General features: G+C 36.7%; 1 protein-coding gene across 21 annotated transcripts in view; it reads left to right on the top strand.

Annotated features, from left to right (window-relative positions):
• Nucleotides 1–15,455, top strand: part of RP1 (RP1 axonemal microtubule associated) — a 440,182-nt gene that overhangs the window by 278,726 nt on the left and 146,001 nt on the right. For all 21 annotated transcript variants that reach the window (XM_070631597.1, XM_070631612.1, XM_070631605.1 and 18 more), the window contains one exon: nt 7,631–7,808. In XM_070631597.1, coding sequence (XP_070487698.1) covers nt 7,631–7,808 — 178 coding nt within the window. The remainder of the gene's footprint in view (nt 1–7,630; nt 7,809–15,455) is intronic.

Genomic DNA, 15,455 nt, shown 5'->3' with positions numbered 1-15,455 from the left:
AGAGAACAATAGCCAATTGTTAATCCAATTCAAGTTATGACTTAATGCTTATGTGAGGGCTTGGGAAAGACAGATTGATTTGAGCAGGTGAGTCAGGAGAAGTTTCTTTCATAGGGGAAGGAAAATGTGTTTTTCTTCCATTCTTCTGAATTCTCAACTGAGGCCCCTATAACAAAGGACAGATTAACAAGAGAAAATCATACAAATTTGTTTAATATAAGTTTTACATGACACAGGAGCCTTCATAAGGAAATAAAGACTTGAGGGAGTGCTTAAACCTGGACATTTTTTGCTAGGTTTGGTGAAAAGTGGGAAGTTGTAGAAACATGTGATAGGACCAAAAAAGAGTATGAGCGAAGTGTCTTAAACTGAGGGAAACAGCAAGGCCTGCTCACTCAGATTCCTCTCAGCATCCCTCTGTTTTCAGAGATAAGGATGCTTCTTTCCTGCTGGTATGGGGAGGGGACCTCTCACATGAGGGTCTTATGACCTGCTTCAGAGGAAGATCAGAAAATCCTTCCTGCACCTTCTGTTTTACAGATTCCTTCATCTTGAAATATTCAATATACTAAGGTGCCATATTTTTGGAGTAGTGTGTCCTGAACCCCATCACCTGGAATGGCAAATTTTAGATGGAATAATCTAATTTTTCATTATCAAAAAAGAGAAGGGAAGACATTACATGAACAAATTATGAGGTTGGAAATTAGCAAAAAGTGAACTTCTTTTTTAGAGTTAACAAACATTTATTGAGTTTCTACTGAAAGGAAGAAAGTGTGCCCATTGTTAGTGCTACAGTAGATATATTCAGACATGCCCCCTGCCCTCAGGGAACTTGCAATCTAGAAGGGAAAAAAAAGAATGTAAACAGATAATTACATTAGTCTGAAAGTACATTGACAGAGGTTAGGTACAAAGTTCAGCATTGATAAGGAAAGAGATATGTCAGGGAAAGAGTTTTCAATTGTGTGAGTCATGGGCAGTTGCTTGAGGTCTTTAATGTAAATTGACATCCTTTTTTTTTTTGCTGTGGAAAGATTTTCCCTGAGCTAAGATCTGTTGCCATTCTTCCTAGTTTTCCTTTTTTTCCCTCCCCAAAGTCCCAGAGCATAGTTGTATTTTCTAGTTGTAAGTCCTCCTAGTTCTTCTAGGTGAGTCACCACCACAGCATGGCTACTGACAGACAAGTGGTGTGGTTCCACACCCGGGAATGGAACCCAGGCCACCGAAACAGAGTGTGCCAAATTTAACCACTAGGCCATCAGGGCTGGCTGAAGATGACATCTGTTTTTAGTAGGATATCTGTTTCAAGTTTGGGGAGATAGTAGACTGGTCAGATAAATCCGGCCTCTATATAGAAGACCAGGTAGTTTATGGAGAACCTAAAGTTTGCAAGAATAACTATGAGAATACTATAACAAAACACAGTTTGACTCAAAAGTGCACAGTTTGCCTAAAGTACACTAGTGGTTCTAGCATGTTCCAGTATGCTTAGCTCAGTAGATTGATTTTTTTGCCACCAAAATAATGCTTACATATCTTGGTTTCTATCTAGTTCAAAGGTTAGTTCCTTACAGGTCAATAATAAGTCAGGGTTTCTTTTATTTTTTTTCTTTTCCTTCATCCTTGGATGATACCTGGGTGTAAAATCTTGAAAAACAAGTCATGAGAAACAGCCACTGGACATATATTCTTCTTCAGGCCCACACTGGGTCTGCTGCAGTGTGTCTGATTTGGTTTGTCCCTGGACATCTCGATCTGATATAATTTCAAACGAGGCTGATATTGTAGCCTGAACATTTTGGGTAATGTTGAACTTTAGATGCCTACCTAGCCTTTGTGTCTCAAAGTTTCCAACTCTGTGTCCAACTTGTAGCAAGTCCAGCCCTCTCCCAGGTCACTGGTTTTCTCAGTGCTTGAGCCTACCGCTGGGGCATGGGATAACTTCTGGATCCCCTGATGTCTTTATGTGGGCTATGGAGAAGCTAGGACGCTATATCAGTGTCATCTGCTCAGACTCCTCCCTTAGACATTTCTAATTCATCTTCTTGATGGCCCCATATTGTTCTGTACTAGGATGCTATAAGGGAAATATTAAATTTCTCAGAATAGCCCCTCAGTTTTTGAGATTCTCCCCTACAATATACATGAATGTTTCACTGCCCCTTAGTTTTCTGCTACACCAAGAATCAGCTTCAAGTGGGATTTTAAAAAGGGCATCCCGTCTCTCCTCCAGACCATTTACCCCAGGCCTCTCCTCTCAACACCAGATGGATTTGTCTTCTTCCTGTGGGGTAGAAATTTCCTCTGTGTCATATATGGTATCTACCTTTTCAGGTGCTTTATCATTGAAACTCTATGGTGTCCGGTCCTCCAGGCTCAGCTCTAAGTATATAAAGTCCAGTTCTGGAATTTCTTTTGGTAACCATTTTCTCTCACAATAAAGCTTGTTTTTGCAAAGGAAAAACACCTTCCTTCTGATTTCTTATTTGACATAGCTTTCTTAAAACTCTTCTATTTGGAAACTTCTCTTTGAGCAAAGATTTATTTGTTTTAGGCTAGATTCTACTTACCCAAGACATAATGACTATTATTGATCCGGTAGGTTGGAGAGTCTTGTAACAATTAGCAGTGACAATATATTGGTTTAAGAATCCAAAAATATGATCCTCACTTCAGCTAGTGGTTGTAGTGATCTAGGCAAAAGGTGATGTGGGACTGAGATTTGGGAAGTAACAACTAAATTGAAGAGTTTGTCAAATTTGGTAGATATTGTTGTGGAGTAGTCAGTGGGTCTTAATGGCTAATTAAATATTGGTGGTGAAAATAAAAAGAAAAACTCTCAGCAAACTAGGAATAGAGAACAACTTTCTCAACTTGATAAAGAATATCTACAAAATCTTGGGGCCAGCCTGGTGGTGCAGCATAAGCACATTCTGCTGTGGCAGCCTGGGATTGACTGGTTTGGATCTCGGGTGCAGACACGGCACCGCTTGGCAAACCATGCTGTGGTAGGTGTCCCACATAGAAAGTAGAGGAAGATGGGCATGGATGTTAACTCAGGGCCAGTCTTCCTCAGCCAAAAGAGTAGTATTGGCAGCAGATGTTAGCTCAGGGCTAATCTTCCTCAAAAAAAAAAAACAAAAAAAACAACAATATCTACAAAGTCTTATAGCTAATACCATACTTACTGGTGAGAAACTGGATGCTTTTGCACTGAAATCAGGAACAAGGCAAGGATGTTCACTCTCACTGCTCCTATTCAAGATTGTATTGGAAGTCCTAGCTAAAGCAATACGATAAGACAAGGAAACAGACTTTATACAGATTGCAAGGAAGAAATAAAACTATCTTTGTTCACAGATGACTTTATTGTTTATGTAAAAAAATCCAAAGAATCAACAACAAAAAAACCCTAGAACTGATAACTGATTATAACAAACCTGTGGTATACAAGATTAACACACAAAAGTTGCTTTCTTATATACTAGCAATGAACAATTGGATTTTGAAATTAAAACCACAACACCAATTACATTAGCACACAAAAAAATACTTAGGTATAAATCTCACAAAATATAGACAGGATCTATATGTGGAAAACTATAAAACTGATGAAAAATATCAAAGAAACTAAATAAATGGACAAATATTCTGTGTTCATGGATTGGAAGACTTAGTGTTGTTGGCAGTCCTTCCCAACTTGATCTGTAGATTCTCACAATCCCAATCAAAATCTCAACAAGCTATTTTGTGGATAACAACAAACTGATTCTGAAGTTTATATGGAGAGGAAAAAGACCCAGAATAGCCAACACAATGAAGAAGAATAAAGTTTAAGAACTGACACTACTCAACCTCAAGACTTACTATAAAGCTACAGTAATCAAGACAGTGTGGTATTGGTAAAAGAGTAGACAGATCAATGGAACAGACTAGAGAGCCCAGAAATAGAACCACATAAATATAGTCAACTTATCTTTGATAAAGGAACAAGTGCAATCCAATAGAGAAAGGATAGGCTTTTCAACAAATGATGCTGGAACAATTGGATATCCATATGTAAAAAACTGAATCTAGACACAGACCTTACACTTTTCACAAAATTGAACTTGTACATGAATGTTTATTGCAGCTTTAGTCATAATTAACAAAAACTGGAAGCAACCAAGATGTCCTTCGATAGGTGAATGGATAAATATTCCATCTGTACAATGGAATATTCTTTAACACTAAAAAGAAATTAACCATCAAGCCATGAAAAGACATTGAGAAAACTTAAATATGTATTGCTAGGTGTAATATACCAGTATAAAAAGGCTACAAATTATGTTTCTAATTATATGACATTCTGGAAAATGCTAAACTATAGAGACAGTATAATGATCAGTGCGTTCTAAGGGTTGAGAGGAGGGTAGAACGGATGAATAGGTGAAGCATAGGCAATCTTTAGGGCAGAAATATTAATCCTGTATACTACTGTAATGGTGGATACTGGGCATTATGCATTTATCAAAATTTATAGAACTGTATAGCACAATGAGTGAAACTTAATGTAGGCAAATTAAAAAAAAATCATTCAAGAGGTTTAGAAATCCCAAGAAGGAATGCAGACTATGACAAGAGAATTTAACTATTAAAAATGTGTGAAACAAATTCTATGAAGGGGATTTGGGGAAGAAATCCTGACCTAAGTATCTTTGGAAATGAATGGAGTCAGTAAGACTAAAAGCAAAAGGTAACTGCACGTAAGCACTGTACTCTAGTGTAAAGTTGTATCCCATGGGAATATGGGTTAACAATTCTGATACCACTACAAATGTATATTGGAATAGAACAACTATGTAAATGGGTGGCAGATGGTGAGAGCCCGGTTTCTTATTGTAGGAGTCGGAGTTTACAGATAAACAAGGGGAGGAAGCAAGAATGTGTGGTAATCCATTAGAATTGGAGACATCAGTATGAACTCATGTTTAGTGGACTACAAATGCAAATGGTTGCATATAGAAATATTTACAAATAATATATATACATGAGTTAGTGTAAACACATATATTTTTTTCTCTGTTAGGTGAGAGGACCTAGAAGCAACAGCAGCCCGGTAGCAACATGCAGACCTAGTGCTCAGATCTTGGTTTCTAATAACATTCTCCAATAAAAGGAACTAGGGCTTCTTGGAAAAGTGGCTGATCCTAGGTCTAGGGGGCAGGAAACATACAAGATGAACTTGAAGCATCTTGTAATGCCAGGAAGTAAAGAAGTATTCAAAAACAGCCAACACAAACTTACTTATGGGAATATGTCAGAGGGACCTGGATGCCAACTGAAGGATCTCCCAGTGGCCAAAGCTGAAACAATTTGAGCAACAAAGTAAATAAAGCAGTATTGGATTATAACCCAAAGGAAAAAGTAAATATTCATGAGTCTATAATGATACACACAAATGAGTAAATAAATGGAGAGAAGAGACAAATTTCCCGTGCAGAAGAATTCCAGAAAAATTATGTGAAATATTCTGCCTTCAAGGAGGTGGAGCATAACTTATGCACCTTACGTATGGGCTGCACATAGTGACTTCCTTCCAAAGAGTACAGTATGGAAATGAGGTAAAAATAGTGACTTTCTAGTAGAGAAATCTGACAAACACTACCTTAGCCATGTGATCAAGGTCAACATCAATAGAGATAAGTCATGTTGGTAGAATGCACCCTTGATATGATATGATGAAAGCAGCACGTCACCTTTATGGTCTCCCTCCCAATATCTCATAACCCCAGTCTAATCATGAGGAAGAGATCAGAAGTATTCTAGTGGGGCATCCTACAAAATACCTTACCAGTATGCCTCAAAACTGTCAGGGTCATCAAAAACAAGGAAAGTCTGAGAAACCGCCACTGCCAAGAGGATTCTAAAGAGACATGAGGACTACAGGTAATGTATCCTGGATGGAATCCTGGACAGTAAAAGGATATTAGGTAAAAATTAAGGAAATTTCAATAAAGTATTAGTAATGGATCAGCATTGGCCTTAATTGTAACAAATGTATCATACTAATGTAACGTTAATAATAGGAGAAACTGGGTGTGAGTATATGGGAACTCTGTACTATCTCAGTTTTTCTGTAAGTCTAAAACTATTCTAAAAAATAGAATCTATTTGAAAAAATAATAATAATAAAAGGGAGCTTCAAGGCTACATACTCGAAGAACAGGAGAGAACTGAGATTCTGTTGATCATTGTTAGAAATCTGCAAAGGGGTGCATAACTGATAGGGTAGATGAGTTTTTTCTTTTGTAAAGGTATTAGAGAGTCATTCAAGAAATTTCCTGAAGACAATTTGAGATCTGTCCATATCACTTTTCTGGTTAAAATGCTTCAGTGGCTCCCATGGGCTAAAATAAGGCTCAGACTCCCTATGTTGCATACAAACTGATCCTGTATTTCTGGATTCACTTCCTTCTCTCTGTCCAGCAACATCAGGAAGCTTGCTCATCCACACACTTGCTGCCTGCTGCCTCTTAGCCTTGGTTCATGCTGCCCCTTTGCCTGAAATTCCCTACCTTCCATCCCTCACTTTCCTCTACTTAGCTGAGTTGTTATTTAACACTTCTCAGCTTCACCTTCCTCAGGAAGCCCTTCCTATTCTCCTGAGTTTAGTGCTTTTTTTCCTCCCCAAATCCAAGGAGTCCATCCCTACGCTATTTGCTTAACATATTATATTGTTATTATTTGTATGTGTGGTTGTGTCCTCTACTTGGCCATGAACAAATCAAAGCCAAATTTTTATTGTATCCATACCACGAACAGAAGATAGGAATTGCTTAATTTATATTTATATTATGAGAAAGAAACAGACAACACACATAGTTCTTACCTATAGGCAGCTCACATTTGAGGGTAGAGATCAAAATATAATCATCTTTTATAAATAATAGCTGCTATTGGAAATTTTAATTCATTCTCACAAAATTTGTTTTCTATAACTCCTCAATCTCATAAGAAAACTTTTTAAAGCAATATAGGTGAAAAATGTGAAATATTTTCTAATAAGAGATTATAAATGCCTTAAAAAAAGAAGTTATTTTGATGCTCTGAAAGGTATGTTGATCAGTCCTAGGCATCTAATTCTCGAATGTTTTGCTATACAGTCTTTGAGTAATTTATGTGAACTGTATTTACTGGTGAAAATTCAATCCAGAACATGTGGAATAGCACAGAAAATTGATATATATTTGTACCTATGATAAGAATTGCCCTCTTTTCCATCATTATTTTAGAGTAATTTCCCAAAGGAAGATTTCACATTTTAGTATTATCTACTCATTGATAGAGATAGGCAACTCTGAAATGAAATATAGCATACATTGCACTCTCCTTAAGTTGAAGTTCTTCTGTGATTCAGAGCCCTTCATCTGGGGCATACACCCTTGCCTCAGCCAGTTACGTGGTCTCTGTTTCTGGATCGTATTAAATGGGGTCAAGCACATGGTGCAATTTATGCAAAAAGGTCCTAGAATTGTCATGAGGCTTTGAAAATGAAGCACAATAATATTCTTGTGAAATGACTGGTTTTAAATTCTGCCCTTCAGTGTTTGCTCATATTTATGAAATCATGTTATGTTGATCTTAGGGTACAGGAGATATTGACTGTCATTTTAAAATTAAGAAGAACTTGGAAAATGCATCTATAAGCCTGGAATCTGTGAAGAACCCAGGATTGTTTGTTGGACTTCAGTCAGATGGACAGGCAAAACCAGTTATTTATACCAAGAACGGAAGTGTTTTCTTCTATCCACAAGTCATCAAATGTATGTTTACTCTGAAATACTTCCATTATCATTTGTTTTTTGATGGTTTGTGTACAGTGTCTGATAATTTCATCACATTTTTACTCAGCAAATCTCTGGTGTTAGACTTTTTTGTCACTGTTATTCTAGAAGCAGTAAGACAAAACAAAATGAAGATCACTTACCTTAAATTCTCAGATATTTAATGTTGGTTATAGAGTTTTTTCCACATTAAACTCCTTTAAAGTTTTTGAAATTGGGTGTGTGTGTGCATGTTTGTATGTGTGCGTGCACACGTGTATTTTGTTATTTAAGGGTATCTCCATATACACTAAGAGGAGATGGGGCTGTTAAAAACATTCTCAGCTTCATGGCTATTAATTTTTAATGTTACAGTATAAAATGAGATAGAAAAAAGATCAACACAATGAAATTTGAATTGAAAATAGGGTTTGGAAAAAAAGTCTAAGGATAGGACAGAAATGTGAATATTTTGAAACTGATTTCTCTCATATCTTAAGTTCAGGTTCTCTAGCAAATTGAAATGAGGATCTGAGGACTTCATTTAAACAGTCTAAGCTTAGAATGTATTTACTTGAATACAGAGGTTAATGAGATACTCTATTGTGTTCTTAAATTATCTCAAAATTTAGTTTGCTATCTAATTTTGCCTGATGTAGTCCCATGGATTGTGGCTTAATTAAAATTTAGATGATTTTCTTAGTGAGTATCTTATTTAACTTGCCTTTTCTTATCAAAGTCTACCTATACTTTATATGGCTATATAAATACTTGGATATTATATATATATATATATCTCCTATCTGTAGGGTATTTTATATATAATAATGGATAGATATATAAAATATTCTACAGAAGATAATTTAAAATAAGAACATAAAGAGCTTGATTTAACATGATGGTATATCTGGTCTTGTTCTTTGTGTTATCTGCATCAGTTCCTTTTCAGTCTTTAGTTGCCATATTTAAAAATTTTGCAAATTGTTGGGCTTGTACACCTTAACTTACTGCTGTCCGTACCAGCACTCCCCCCACCCTCTGTTTTTCCACAAGCTGGCACAGAGTGGTACTCCTACTCAACAAAATGGGTGTGCCGTCTGTCTCCGGAGCTCTGAAGGGAACCAGATCACTTGAGAGGAAGCAGAAAGATAAGCGTGGAATAGAAGAAAAAGCAAGGAGAGACAGCTAGCAGGGGACAGCAACTATGCTGGAAGAGCACAGGAAGAAAGGAGAAATAATACAAAGGAAGGGGTAGTGAAGAAAAGATGAGAAAGAAGAGAGAGCAACAATTAGAAAAGGAGAGGAGGAATAGAAGAAAAAATAATTTGCGGCAATATGTAAGAGAGAGAGAACAAAGATTTGTTTGACAACCTAGAATATCAGTACCAATAGAATCAATAGATATGAAGTCATTCTTTTTTACAGGCTCTACCATTTAGTTCTATTACTAGAGCATAAAGGTTTGTGTTTTCTTCTCTATTTGTCAGCTGTATGGTCCTAGTTTAACTAACTTCAAAGCTCTGGTTTCTGTGTCTGTGTAACTGACATAACAGGAGTACCTTCCCCCTCTACCCAGTAGAACTGTTGGGGATCAAGCAAATATACGTATATGAAAGCTCTTGTGTTAGTAATAACGGCTAACATTTGTGGGCAGTTATTTTATGCCAGACACTGAAAAGCATGGGTTATATCATTTAATCTTACTTTGAAAAGTAGGTCTATCATTTTTTATTGTCTTTTGAAACCATACTCTTATTATTTGATAATGTTTTTGAAAAAAGAATTGAGTACCCTCAGCAATTGTGAGTTAACTTTAAAAGCTTATAGTGCATAGGGCTAGGGCTGATTCTTCTGATGATATATTGATTAAACTGGTGATAGGCATCTGTAATCTGTTTATATAATTTATTTTTTCTTTTCTTTTTTTTAATACAAATAGTACATGCATTTGTGCAAAATTTTGAAAATATACTCAGGTAGAAGTTTATCCATAGATAAAAACTATTTACATTTGATGTATATCTTTTAATGGCTTTTTTCTGTGAAAGTATATATTGTATGTATTTATCTACCTTTTTCTCTAAATATACTAAAAGTATATTTTCAAACAAAAAATGAGGCTTCAGTCTTGTGTCTATATGTGAAACAAGTTTGTGTATATATGTGAAACAATTTTGTGTTCTATTATTTAAAAAAATAAATTATTTTCATCAATAGACATAAATTTACACCATATTTTCAAATGAGTTGCATTGATGCATTTACCACAAATTATTTAAGCAATCCCCTGATGTTGGATATTTTATTGTTTAATTTTTTGTTACTATGAACAGTGTTGGGATGATCATTCATGTATATACATATTTTTGCACTTGCGTAAATTACCAGAAGTGGAATTGTTCACTCAGTTCTTAAATCTGAATGTCCCATAGTGATTCTAGCAGTCTCAGAGATAAAAAGTGCAGTTTGGGCACTAGTTGTCCATCCTGTGGGGGTTTGATTGCCTAGAGGTTCCTGTTTGTCCTGGTTGCACAGAGACTTTCTCTTGCCCTGACTTTGAGCTATCAGGTATCATGCTTAGATCTTACAGGTTAGCCTTATGATTACATGCAAATTCCTGTGATCAACAAGCTCTTACTATTTGGATTAACCCATGAGGATAATCATGGAATTTCGTCTGTTAGTTGGATTAACCTTTATGAAAGTTCTAGTGGATACTAGACATTCATTGCAGGTATCTCTTTTCACTTAACAACAATGAATGGGAGGATTTTCAAATATACTATAAAGCTATAGACCTCAGGTATAGAAAGATTATTTTTCCTCAAGCACTTTCCAAAGAATTCTAGACTTTCAAATTAAAAGGAAACTTAAAATTCTTATAACCATACCATCTCAGTAATGATGATTTTCAATTTGTAAAAGTGACTACAGCACTGCTTTGTATTGATGTGATGTTTTAGCCCAATACATTATGTGTAGCTCATTATGTATTTTGTCATTGTATGAGAATTTCAAGAACCTAGATAGAGTCATGGATAAGTGAGAGGTAAAATTCTCTCTTTTATGGGTTCAGTAGGAAGAAGCAATTAATAGACTTAAAGGCAGAGAGCCCATTTTATAGGACGTGGTATAAATATTATATATGGAGACATTTGTTGACATGGCCTTCAGGCAAGAATCTTTGGAACATTACTATAAGTCAGCTGACCTTTGTGGCCTTGGTTGACATTTTCAAGGTTTGGGCTGTCTTGAGGTAGTGTGTTCTGTATGTTACCTGTTAGTATTCTCAGAATTGGGAAAAACTGATAATGAATGTTTACAAAGTAGTTCTCTCTCTAATGTTGTGGACACCTGGATTGACCAAGAAGTTCTTGTTGATTTGGGGAATCTCACTACCAGTATCATAAATGTCAATGTTTGTACAGAAATAGACTATTTTAAGAAATGTTAACCCTAAAGATGTCATTTCTAACTATACTGAGTCAACTTCCTGTTTTAATAAGGGCAAGAATGCTGGTAACATTGCTTTGGAAATTTTATTATAACATAGTGAATCCTAGGAATTCTGAGGAATGGTGTGGAAACACCAACATTTCTTCAAAATAGTTTCTAGTAATACTTTTCCATTTTCACAAGATGAGAACTACAGTGTTGAAGAAATCCGTATGTTGAACATGAGCCCTTTGGCTTTCACATCAAGTTTGTGTTTTCCCCACCTAGGACTGTAATGAAAAGCATACCTTTAGAATCAGTTGCTACAACTTCTCTAAGGGATTTATTTTGACTCTAATTAATCATTAGACTGCACACTTCAACAAAGAAAGCACAAACCATGGCTGCTGTACAGAGGCTTTTGTTTGCTGTATTGGTGTGCACCATTGGAAATTCTGTTTTGTGTAGATATTTATCTTCACTTTTACCTACATTTTTCCTTACTTTTCTAGGTAATGCTGAATTTCCTGCCAGATCAGGAAAACAAAGGTGTAACAAAAAATTTAGAGAAGAAGGATGTGAGATAATAGAAAATATGTATATTGGTGTCTGTCCCCCAGTTGCTGGTACAGAGCTCCAAAACCCTTGTGAATTCCTAAGTGATAAGAGCACTAGGACCATCTTTTGTTCTAATGAGGCAACTATGGGTGGGCTCATGAATGGCTCCTGGATGGGCACTAGCCATCAGAAGGACCAATGACTAGAAGCTTGGAATTTTCAGTCCCACCCCCATCCTTTAGAGAGGGGAGAGAGGCTGGAAATGGAGTTAATAACTGATTGTGCCTACTTGAAGAGGCCTCCATAAAACCCTAGTAGTATGGGATTTGGGGAGCTTCCACGTCAGTGAACATATCTACACTGGAAGGGTGATGCACCCCAGCTCCATGGGGAGACAAAAGCTCCTATGCTTGGGACCCTCCCAGACCTTGCCCTATGTATCTCTTCATCTGGCTGTTCATCTGTATCCTTTGTCATATCCTTTAATAAACTGGAAAATATAAGTAAGTGTTTCCCTGAATTCTGTGAGCTGCCCTAGCAAATTAACTAAACCCAAAGAGAGGGTCATGGGAACCTCTGATTTATAACTCATCAGTCAGAATGACAGTTAACAACCTGGAGTTGTGATTGGCATCTGAAGTGGGGGACAGTCTCATGGGATGGAACCCTTAACCTGTGGGATCTAATGCTGTCTCCAGGTGGATAGTATCAGAGTTGAGTCAAATTGCAGGACTCTTAGCTGGTGTTGCACACTTGTTTGGTGTGGAAAAAGACCCACACATTTAATTACCAGAAGGGTCAGAAGTGTTGTGTTCCGTGTGAAAGCAAAGGAAACACACAGGAGGAAAGATTAGGGTTTTTTTTTACTAACACATAAAAATGTCTTGGTAAAATGGAATTTGCCTTTGAGCTATCTAAACTTGCTGCCAATTCCCATCCAAAACTTTCCATTTTAAGGTATGTGAAATTCTTGAACCAGATATTGAGCAGAGAATTACCAGATTTTTGGGTCCAGTTATTTCTCATAACAATGAAGAACAAGCCACCAAAATGGATTTTCAGTAAGTTTGGAGAACAAATGTGATGTTCAGTTGATAGAATATAGCTCAACCCATTTTGAAGCTCAGTCTGATAGCATTGACCTCTTGATGACTAGCATGGAAGTCAGATGCTCCCCTGAAGTCCTTTCTGTCTACTAAGTTAGAAGTTATCTTTTGGCATTTTGGGGGGCCTCTCTGACCATAGAATACCAAATGGTAACATTTGTTCCCATCAGATCCTAGGATGCAACACAGTGCCTGATTCAGAGTAGGTTGTTGAATGAATGAATGGTGTAGCATAAGGTGAGTGAGAGTTCATATCAGGAATGTTGGGTTTTATTTTCATATGCTAGCAGTATGTTCCTAATTAAGTTAATTAACATCTCTGAACCTCTGTTTTGTCATCTGTAAATGGGAATGATAACATTGTATTACAGTAAGAAGTTTCAGTCTGAATCTGTGAACCTTTTGAAATTGTGAGTAAACATATTTTGAGTAAACAAATTGTGTTCAAACGTGCATAAGTGTACATTTGAGATGGGAAGAAGCTCATGATTTTCTTCAGATTTTTAAAGGGATCAATGACTCAGAAAATGATTTTATGAACAGGATTTATTTATTTACAGGATTTTATGAAGATTGACAGGATGTTTATTTAAAAGATTATAGAGTTCCCCAAACCATTTTATCTTTTTTCTTTCTTTCTTTTTTTTTTTTTTGCTGAGGAAAGTTCATCCTGAGCTAACATCCATGCCAATTATCCTATTTTTCAGTATGTGGACAGCCAGCACAGCATGGCTGCTAACAGCAGTGTTGGTTCATGCCCAGGAACCGAACCCTGGCCGCCGAAGCAGAGTGCGCTGAACCTAATTACCAGGCAACCAAGCCTGGCCCATCATTTTATCATTTTTAGAACTTTTTCTAACTAGATTATCTATATGCAATAGATTGAACCTAACCCCCCAAAAAATCCCCTTGAAACTGTTGAAAGTTTTGAGTTGTTTGTATTTCAATACGTACAGAGATCGAGCAGCCCAACTCCATAGCTTTTTTTTTTTTTTAACAGCATTAGCTTTTCGTCGTCGTTTTCAAGAAGGCAGAGTTGAAGTTGTCAGGCACCCTTAGCAGTAAAGGGACTTGGATAGGAGAAGAGATAGTGGTAGGAAGAGAATAGTAAGGTTCAAGAGACTCCAGTGGAGACCTTTCTATGGGGAAGGTACCTGTTGTTTCCAAGCACGCATCTCTGAATGTGTGGCCCTGGCCTCCTTAGAAGCACCTGCACCTCATGTAAGTGTCTTCCTATACTTCTTGGTCTGGCAAGGCTCATGATCACATGACGGGCACCTCTCTATCCTGCCTATGATGATGCAGTCCTGTTGACTAGTTTCACGCACCAGGTAGAGGCTTGCAAGTCCATCAGTGTAGAGAGGCAAGGGTGGTATTTCAGCTCTCAGTGTCTGAGAGCCAAACTGCCAGGGTTCACGTCCTGGTTGGCCTCTTGCTAGCTGTGTGCTCTCACAGCACCTGCACCAAATGCCTGTCCTCTATAAAGTGAGGATGAAGAGGACCTTGACTCAACGGTGGTGTGAGGTGACATGAGTTAACCTATCTAAGAGGCATAGAATAGTGCCTTGTACTCAGTAAATGCTATACAAATATTTGTGGTTATAATTATTAAAAACATGAAGAGCGCCTCATGTGAATTTTTTTTCAGCAAGCTTTTAAAAAAGCTTTAGTCTTTTTTTTAGAGCAGGTTAAGATTCACAGAAAAATTGAGGAGAAGATAACAAAGATTTCCCATATACCTCCTGCCCTACGCATGCATAACCTCCTCCATCAACATACCCCATTAGATGGTATGTTTGTTACAATTGATGAATCTAAGTTGACATATCATAATCACTCAAAGTCCGTAGTTAACGTTATGGTTCACTCTTGGTGTTGTACATTCTGTGGAGTTGGACAAGTGTATAATGCCATGTATCTATTATTGTGGTATCTACAGAATATTTTCACTGACTTAAAAATCCTTACATTAATTCATTTTTGAAATTTGAACCCGCCTTGCATAACCTAGGATAAATCTTGTTTGGTCTTGGTGTATTAATCTTTTTATAGATTGTTGGATTCAATTTGCTAATATTTTGTTAAGGATTTTTATGTTTATGTTCGTCAGAGGTATTGGTTTGTAGTTTTATTTTCTTGTGATGTCTTTATCTAGTTTTGGTATTAGGGTAATACTGACCTCATAGAATGAGTAAAGAAGTATTCCCTCTGCCTCTCTGCTCTGAAAGAGATTGTAGCAAATTGGTATAATTTCTCCCTTAAATGTTTGATAGAATTCTCCAGCGAACCATCTGGGCCTGGTGCTTTCTGTTTTGGAAGATTTTTAAGTCTTGATTCAATTTCTTTAATAGATATAGGCCTATTCAGATTGTCTACTTCTTCTTGTGTGAGTTTTGGCAAATTGTGTCTTTCAGGGAATTGTTTCATTGCATCTAGGTTATCAAATTTGTGGGAATAGAGTTGTTTATAGTATTCTTTTATTATGCTTTTAATATGCTTGGGGTCTGTAATGATGCCCTTTCTTTCATTTCTAATGTTAGTAATTTGT

This window comes from Equus przewalskii, chromosome 8, assembly GCF_037783145.1.
Source record: "Equus przewalskii isolate Varuska chromosome 8, EquPr2, whole genome shotgun sequence".
Taxonomy (NCBI): domain Eukaryota; kingdom Metazoa; phylum Chordata; class Mammalia; order Perissodactyla; family Equidae; genus Equus; species Equus przewalskii.
Note: the sequence above shows the minus strand (reverse complement) of the source record. Positions and strands in the feature narration are given on the sequence as shown.